This window comes from Festucalex cinctus, chromosome 5 (genome assembly GCF_051991245.1).
Source record: "Festucalex cinctus isolate MCC-2025b chromosome 5, RoL_Fcin_1.0, whole genome shotgun sequence".
Taxonomy (NCBI): domain Eukaryota; kingdom Metazoa; phylum Chordata; class Actinopteri; order Syngnathiformes; family Syngnathidae; genus Festucalex; species Festucalex cinctus.
In genome coordinates this window covers 25786328-25795646 of record NC_135415.1, presented here as the reverse complement: position 1 = coordinate 25795646, position 9319 = coordinate 25786328, and the positions used below count along the sequence as shown (strand labels likewise).

The window sequence follows — 9319 nt, the reverse complement described above, 5'->3', positions numbered from 1 at the left end:
AAAAGTGCTGCGTTTATATTTCTGAGGATAAGATTCATATTAAAGAAACAAAACATCCACTTCAAATAAGAGACTCAATTTAAAAGTGGAGTATGCAGTTTTGACGTATATATATATTTTTTTTTTCATTCGATGGATCCCAAGTCCCCTCCCCCTCCCCCCCCCCCCCAAAAAAAAAAAAAAAAAACACACACACACACACTCGCTGGAGAAAATGCATGGATGAAAAGAGAAAGTGGTACTTGATGGTTTTTATTCATTTTATATTTATTATTATAATTATTATTTAACATAGTCTTTATGCTTATGAGCTTATGTCTAAGTTCAAAGATGGTCACATTTAGCGCTTCCATTTTAAAATTCAGTAATAAATAACCAGACAAAAACACACAACTTTCCCATCTTCCCCTGCAGTCGTACTTGCCGCAGGGAGTCGCGTTACATGAAATATATGAAAGAGTTAGGAAAATAGTGCGGCAAAGCAATTTGTCCGCAAGGGAAGCATCCGGCAACGGTCGGTCCGAAAACTAAAAGAAGCCATTTGAAGTTGTAAATGATGTTACTTGAAGGATGTTGCCTCAGATGGGAATTTCATCTCTGTGAGCAACATTTGCGATTTCATTCGAAGATGTCAATTCTGAAGGTCAAACATTTACTACCAGTTTAAAAACCCACTGACGTGCATCTTGCAGCAATGAGAATCAATTTACTTGTTGCAACCAGCACAGTTGAAGGCCATCATCGAACATATTGCGTCAAATTGTTAAGTGATTTACATCGTGCTGAAATCCACACTTCACAATTTTAATGCATATTCAAAGTGGGTCAGTGTCGCAGAAGTGGACGATAACTTGATTTAAATATATAAAATAAATATATATGATACTTGACTTTAAATTATTTTGAAACTAAAGAAGATTCCATGTTTGTCCTTTGTGCGCTAGTTTTTTGGACCGGCGTACTGTCTACACATGATCAACCGGGTGTTTGCTCGTGACCAAAAAAGTATTACAAAGTATTACAATAGTATGGTTTTGTTACCCCAGGTAATCTTGCCAGAATCTCATCTGGGTCGTTTGAAAGCAACCAAAATAATAATAAATCACATTTCAGTTCCGTGACAACTTTCAGCATTGTTCTTCTGCTCAGTAGTAAGTGCACCAGTTGCTATAATCACTCGGCATCAAGCCGCCAGTTATAAGCAGAATCAGGTCCACAAACCACCAGATTCCCAGGCCTCCAAGTGTAAGCAGCTTCCCCACCGCTGTCCCTGTGTGGCCCAGGCAGAAACGGTCGACCCCGAAACAACCAAGGAAGAAGGAGTACAGCAGAGTGGTGATGAAATAGTGGCCGGTATATCTGTGAGAAAAAAAAAAAAAAAAAATCAATTTGAAAACACCTACAAGTTAAATGTGAATAGTAGAGCCGTCAAGATTAATCGACAAGTAATCAATTACCACAATCGACAACTAATCAAGTAATCAATTGGCGCCATTTTTTATAGAAAATTCATCAAATCCTCCAATTTCAGCATATCCAGATTTTTGTAGTCTTTCATGAAAGAAGAATGATCTTCTGTGTTTTAATCAAAATAAGACAATTGCAAACATCTAAACCAGTAACAATACAATTCCCCTTTTCTTTTAAATCACTATTTGAACACGAAGTACAAAATAACCATCAATCACAGGTTATTCAACAGTAATCAGGGGGGAAATACTTTTGAAATACACTTTCATGCAAAATTAAAATTAATTATATTAGTTGTTTAAACAATTGAATTATCAATAGATTAACCGATTTTAAAAAACATTTGCTAGTGACTATCCAGATGACTATTATTACAGACTATTTATTATTTTACATTATTTTTAATGCTATTTTATTATATTAGTACAGACTATTATTCTAGTGGATTTGTAACTGTAGTCAAAACATTCTCTTAAACCTTATTATAAAAGATGTGGTATGCTCGAGTAGTGTAATCTAAAATACTTGGTTTCATGTAGTAAATGTACATTCATCCTTTATCTGATTACCATATTCAACCATACAAAAGATCACAGATGACAGTTGTGCTACAAAAAAAAAGAATGTAAATTGGGGAAGACATTCTGTTTGCAATCTTATCAGTTTGTGATTTGGCATCATAGTCAGACCCAAAAGTGCGGCTGTTGAAAAACCGTATAATCAAAAATAAAGTGGCTGAAAGTGGAACTCGTGTCAAAATGATCTTTGCAATAATATGTTCTACAGTATGTGATTCTATACTTTGTTCATTTGTAATGATGTGTGGAATAAGATTGAAGCAGAAAATCTAGCATTTTTATCCATCTCAGGGGCCTGTCGTTTTGTCCTGTACTGCCACCTGCTGTCAGCTGTCCCTCGTACTTGAAAAGACCACTTTGTAGAAAGTTGACAGGAGCATTTAGAGAACAGGGGTAGGGAACCCCAGTCCTCGAGAGACACCGTCCTGCGTGTCTTCTGTGTCTCCCTCCACCAACACAGCTGATGTGATGAACAGGATTGTTATCAGGCTTCTACAGAGCTTGCCGACGAGCTCCCGACTTATATTGTAAAGCTTTGTTGTTCAATGCACTTTAATTTTGCACCATGAATTTGTCTGAATTAAATGGAATTTCAATTCTACTTCCTGCAATTCAAATTTGAATTGCAATTCTACTTCCCGTTTGCCAACTCAACTCAAATTCAAGAATTGAATTGGAATTCCGGGGTCATTCGCAATTCAATTCTGAATTTTGCATAAAATACAAAACAGACTGATCCCATATAGCCAACCAGGTCAGAAAGTCTACTTTTTAGCCACAGACCTATTCGAAATAAACTGTAACATATAAAGGTACAATGTAAAGTGTAAACTTTTTTTTTTTTATCCACCAACTTACTTGATGCAGGGTACATTCCCTCTCAGGAATTCTCTGGGCCCGGCACATTCAATATCATCAAGTGCTGTGCAGACAACTGGTGTGTGGTTCACTTCTTTCTTAGTCTGTCCTCCCCACTATCAATACAAACAGTGGATCAGTGTTGTTAATATAAAACAATCAAATACGATTTTAAAGTTATGCATTGGCTTCTTTCCTTAATTTTACTAATTAAAAAAAAAAAAAAAAAAAAAAAAAAACGTTTAAAAAAAAAAATACTACTAAACAGATGTTTGTTGCCTGACGAGTGAAATATGTTTGCAAGCGCTTCTTTTTGTATGCATAGTTTATTGATTAGTATTCTGAATGCTTAGTGTTGGTTCGATTTTCAAATGCATGTAACATTTATAGCTAAAAATGTTAAGGCCAGAGTATTGTCATCAATTTACTTTGCACGATCACAGATAAAAAAATTTAAAAAAATGGGTGGCAACTAGACGTGCACAAATCAATCAGCCAGGATCGGCGCCCATTTCCTTAATTTTGGGGGATCGGCGATCGGCCAATCCCTTAAAGTAAAACTGATCTTGTCCACCAAGCTCATCGATACCTCCACAGAGGGCTGAAAAAGTCAGCAACTCACTGTCATCCTCCATTGTGAGGCGACAAAAACCGGTAGGCTTTTCACAGGTATTGTTCAATGTTTTATAATACAACAAGATTATAACATTGAACTTGAAGGTGTATCTCTTGATTAGGGGGGGGGAAAAACAAGATTGGCAGAAAAATTAGGCTTGACAGGTGAAGCTTTTTAACGATCAGGGATCGGTGATCAGCCTGAAAACTGTCATCCTGCACTCCTAGCAGCAAGATGGGCAGAATACAACTGATTAGCACATCCGTATCAGAGTCGCAGAGGTGAAGGCTTTGAATCCACCTGCTTTCCTGTGTGGTGTTTGCATGTTCTCTCCGTGCCTGTGTGGGTTTTCTCCAAGGAATCCAGTTTCCTCCCACATTCCATTACAGTAATTGAACCCTCGAAACTGTCTATAGCTGTCATTGAGAGTGTGAGTGGTTATGTATGAGTGTCCTGCGATTGGCTGGTGACCGGTTCAGGGTGTACCCTGCCTACTGCCCAAAGACAATTGGTATGAGCTGGAGCATCCCCGCAACCCTAATGAGGATAAGCGGTTGAATGCATTAGGTCATAACCTTAATTGCCTTTATTTTAAATTTGCACAAAACGATGGTTATATAAGAGCAGCTTGCTTTCTGGTGCGATATGCAGAAAGTTTCACATGATCCGATTTCTCGACTAAGCTCAAGAACAATCGGTTAATAACCGATTATCAAGATATCAAGATTGCTTCTGCCAGTCACAATGTGTTTACCGACCAACTAGAAGTTATCACTTCCCTTCATAACATGGAAGTGCTGCATACATTCCATTCTTGTTTGTTTTGTTTTTTTTCTTTCCTCATTGACAACATATGAGAATAAGCAAATATGTATCATTCCACCCTAGTAAGAAACAATTATTACTACACACATACTGTGAGTTTGTACACTTGAGACCACAGCTGCATTATAGATGATAATGCAAATAACACTTACCCCTACACACCCATGACCCAGCTCCAGAAAGGCGCTATGATTTCCAGCATGATCTACCGGGTCCTGACAGTAGATGAAGTCCTCTGGCCTTCATCGAGTAAAAACATGAGTGGAATGATATTGTGAAGATTGGAAGGCGACAACATTTTATCTAAAACAATCATTTAATTATTGGCACTTTCAGAAACAAATTGTGCATTTTTCACTGTAGAACTACAGTAATCTTAAACGAGTGGATATTTTGCCGTGACCGGCTAACTCGCCACCTAGCACCACTTTGCCGTGAATCCTGCGAGAACGAACAAGTGTAAAAAATAAATAAATTATGCTGCCGTGTATGTGGAACAGCTCACCGCATAGTAGTTAAAGAGGTCGCCCCGAAAGTCCACGGTAACGATTTTTTTTTTTTTTTTTTTTAACTACAATTTCTTCGTGAAAAGACACAGGAGATGAAGCGAGTCAGGTCAGGTCTCACCATAGGGTCCCACGCCCAGTGCCTGACGGTCGGGCGACTGACCAATCCTGCCGTTCACGGCAAAATAACGGTAGCAGGATTGTTGCTGGTCACGGCACAATATCCACTGCCAATCTTAAATACAATGAACTAAACATATATAAGTACTGTTCTGTGTCAAACCACAGTAAAAAAAAATAAAAATACGTACATAGACTGAAAGTGCCAACCATACGTAATTATAAGAGCAAAGTCATAAACTCGACTGCGTTTTTGAGCTAGCGTTTCAGCGCTAGTGTTAGCATCTTTGCATTTTATTTTTATTTATTTTTTTAACACCAGGGCTACTTACAAATAACTGCAGAGGACGACCGGTGACAGAGCCGTGTACTCAAATGCGTCTGTATAATTCGTACTCTCCTCTGGTAGTTCATATTTTACAGTTTCTGGGGTCTCATCGGAAAAAGGAACTGCTGTCGAACCAGGAGCAGGAGAAACCGTAGCTGCATCCGTGGTGGACGAGTTTTGGGAGTGGATCCCTTCCAAACATTGTAAAAAAATTACTGTAACTAACAAGAGGAATTGTCCACACAGCAGGATGTAACTTAGGTAAATCATTGTTACCGTCAAAGAACAACATAAATCCCGGTTAAATTGTCATACTCAGCAAAAGACACCATCCTGTGTCGTAAACAAAGATGGGTCCTCCGAAGGCCGAATTTGTCGGCTGCATGACGTCACTCCCGGCGCGACTCGAGAGCACGCACTGATCTGTATATATATATATATAACTGGATAACTGATAGCGCCGAGCCCGTGCAAGCCGTTGAAGCCACAGGGCGGCCATCTTACTCCTCCCATCTCACGACCAGACTACTGTATAAAGTTTATACAGTAGTATATTTGGGTACCCCCTTTTCCACAAAGCATTTAAATGCTTCTATTTGCTTTGTTCGGAGCACGTATAAGCCGCCATGTCAGGACTAGATGTCCTGACGGCGGAGGTTAAAGGCACAGAAGACGTTAAAGCAGCAATGTCATGGCAACTTGTTATTCATTGGGATATGACAGCTTTACATAACTTATTTGTTACATGTATCTTTTTTTTTTCTCTAACACATCAGTGGTTCAGGTGACACCGTATATTATGCTATTGGAAGAAATGCTGAATGATGTTCCTTCTAACAGTCTGGCCTAATACGTCTGCTTGCAAATGAGGTACAGTTGGAAGAGGTTGGTCCTCTTCATCTGCATGTTGTGCATTTTCAAGCCCCTCAAGACACAGGCCAACTTGCTGTTTGATGTTGTGGAGACTGCAGCACACAACTATGACTTGGCAGACTTTCGGGGGAATGTACAGCAATGCTCCACCGCTACGATCCAGGCATCTGAATCGACTTTTAAGGATGCCAAACATGCGCTCAATCACAGCGCGTGTTTTGATGTGTACTTTCCTCCACACCTTTTACTGTCACCAGCTTGCGTGCCAGGCTCAATGTCATCCTTGATATCATCCAGTAAGTCGACTATTGCTTGGCTTGGCAACCTGTATCGCCGAATGATTTTGGCCTCAGGCAATTCAAAAAGTGATATTGTTCTCCTGAATATTAATATAATATAGAAGTACAAATTGGGTGGGGGGTGGGGACGGGAGCACAAGCACCCTAATGGGCGGGCAGAGCCAGCTATGGCCCGCCAATTGTGACGCTTTTGAATGACAATTTGAGCCTGGTGTCGAATTGAGTGGAGTCGAGTGGGTCAGATGGAGCACCATATCATGTACTTTTAGATGACAAATTATGGACTGAACTCAATTCTAAAATTAGAGATCAAGTGGTGTCCATAAGATCAAGGAATTGGTGTCTATAGGGCAGATATGATCATGTTTTGGCCTCTGGGTGTAGTACCCCAAGGTAACCACCAGATGCCGCCAAACCTAAGCAACCGGAGCCGCCTGCTTAGCAAATATAGGTCATCCCTAACGAGGCCCAGGTTGGCCTTAAGCCCCACGTTAGCTTTAAGTAAGCCCCACGTTTTGATAAGATCCTCATCCTAGCCCCACATTTTGAACCTTATCAAGCCACAAGTTAAAGAGAGTAGGTGGCCCTACGTTGTAGTGATAAAGCCCCACGGTTAAATAAATAAACAAAGGTATCCTGAATTGAGTAATAGCACACACAACATACAATTTTTACTCGACAATTGTTAACCTGAAATATGGATCAATGCATACAGCACATTGAAGCCACTGTGAAACTGTGCTGTCTTTTATTTCCTTTTAATTACATGCGATACTGTTTATTATCGCTGATAAGATAGCTGTAACTGCATTGAGTGTCATGATTGCCTGTATGAAAAGATGTTTTCTCTCAGCATTGCCATACAAGATGAGTAACAAATGAAAAAGAATCAACCTGTTGAGATTCCCTGAGAGGTTTGGGATTTAACATGCTATGTATTTACATATTATTCATGCTTGCATAGTTTGGTTAAGAATATTATCACATATTGTCATTGATTTGATGATTGTAAATATTAAATAAGAGCCAGGACCGTTAGAATTGTAATAGGGACTTTTTTGGCTCCATATTGAATTGCAGCCGAGACTTTGGCAGCGTAAGATGGCATATGGCCACGTAAGATGGCGTCTTGCCCCACGTATAGCATGTTGCCCCCAGTAAGATGGCATATGGCAACGTAAGATGGCGTAGTGCCCCACGTAGGATGAGTATATTGCCCCATGTGTAAATGAGTGCATATAGCCCCACGTAGGCTGAAATGTATTTTTGTTTAAACAGGAACTGACTAAGCTCTGTGGTGTGCGTAGCTTAGTAACCAGTTTCCTGTGTGCGCTTGTGTAAAGAATGAGCTCCAATGTTATGTGCTTGTCTCTCACTCAACTGTATGTGACTGTGGATATGCCCTAACACGTCCCAACATGCCCTAACTCGTCTCAGCGCATTGATATGCAAAGGGACTACAAGTGACTGGAACGACCGGAGGAAGACCACCGTTACCAAGGAGATGCTGTGACGCAACCAAGGTTATAAAAGATTGCCCCTGGCAACGATCGGGGCTCCGAGCTTTCAGCTCTTTGTCGTGAAGCGATCAACCCGTGAGGAGTGTGTTGTTAGAGAAAGCGTACAGCAGAGTGATAGGACTTAGGTTTTTTACGGAGGACCTTTGGCTGTTAGCTGCGAACGGGACTTTTCTCTCCAAATTGGGTAATGTACAACGCTTTATTAAATAAGATGTTTAAAAGGAAGTTATGAACGGTTAATCGCGTGTAGGGACGGAGCCATTTTAACACACTTCCATATCTTCAAATTATTTTTAGCCAAAAATGTCTTATTTTAAATTTAGGTCTTGAGCTCTTTAGAGAAGTGATCAATCTTAGAAGACTCTATTCAAAGGTTTATATGATTATGTTTGATTTCCCTTTTCCTATTTCATTTTATACTTTATTAATTTTAATTTTAATTGCATTTGTGATTTTTGAAATTTATAATTGCGCCTTGTGTTTGGCGAACGCGCATTAAAGAATTTAAAAATTGTTTTTATATTCCTGTTATTATTGTAATAAAATATTGAAAGACAATTTTTGCTTTAATTATTTTATTTGTTTCTTTCGGTTTTGTTTTATTATTTTTGGGACTTTTTACTAAGTCCAGGTCATTTTATAAGACCTCATTATTTTCCTTCGAGACGGACAACAGCAACGGACGTTTGGAAAAGAGGTAATTGTATTTTAATGACATTGATGAATGTTTTCCATTTGTATTAATAAAGTCAAATACTCCTGCTTTATGTGAAACAAGTCCGTATGATCCTAACAAGGATTATTAAATGACTAGGTCAATAACAAATGCAAACAACTAAGAGAAGTGGAGCTGCCAAGTAAGTGAGGTGTTCAGTTTATTATTCCTGGGTTCGTGTGGTTGCTCATTCAGGAGTAGTAGGTGGATGAAAACGGATTGGCCTCATGATAAGAAGACAGTGAACAAACCTAGGTGAGTCCACCTCGATATATCGGCTTAACTAATTCTCGTCCCCTCACATTGACGCCTTAGAGCCGGTGAGGGAAAAGGGGAATTACTGACCCATTGATTGGAGAGTCGATCAGGACATATTTCCCGATTTAAGTCCTGCGGGTAAGCGGAAGTTGACATGTGGCGCCCAACGTGGGGCGACGATTGACTCATTTTTGTCAAAATCGGGGTCGATCGAAGCCCAAACAGGAACCCGAGTGAGCGCAACTCTGAGCCGGGGGCACCGTGCTTGGAGTTGACGGCGAACTCGCTGATAAATTGTCATGTCAGACGACCCTGAGCTAACACAAAATTAGTCTCTTTGATGAAAATGTTTC

General features: G+C 39.7%; 1 protein-coding gene across 1 annotated transcript; it reads right to left on the bottom strand.

The window, feature by feature from the left end:
* Positions 1–236: 236 nt before the first annotated feature.
* Positions 237–5684, bottom strand: tm2d2 (TM2 domain containing 2). The gene is made up of 4 exons (XM_077521874.1): positions 5306–5684; positions 4500–4587; positions 2907–3022; positions 237–1359 (listed from the first exon to the last, which is right to left on the bottom strand). The coding sequence occupies exons 1-4, from the start codon at positions 5569–5571 to the stop codon at positions 1146–1148; spliced, it is 684 nt and encodes a 227-aa protein (XP_077378000.1). The 5' UTR covers positions 5572–5684; the 3' UTR covers positions 237–1145.
* Between the last annotated feature and the right edge of the window lie 3635 nt (positions 5685–9319).

Excerpts from the sequence above, each read along its gene's own strand:
- tm2d2 (XM_077521874.1), bottom strand. The coding sequence starts at position 5,571 with ATGATTTACCTAAGTTACATCCTGCTGTGTGGACAATTCCTCTTGTTA. Across the intron at positions 3,023-4,499 it reads TGGGTCATGGGTGTGTAGGG|TGGGGAGGACAGACTAAGAA; the intron begins GTAAGTGTTATT and ends TTGTATTGATAG. Across the intron at positions 1,360-2,906 it reads GGGAATGTACCCTGCATCAA|ATATACCGGCCACTATTTCA; the intron begins GTAAGTTGGTGG and ends TTTTTCTCACAG.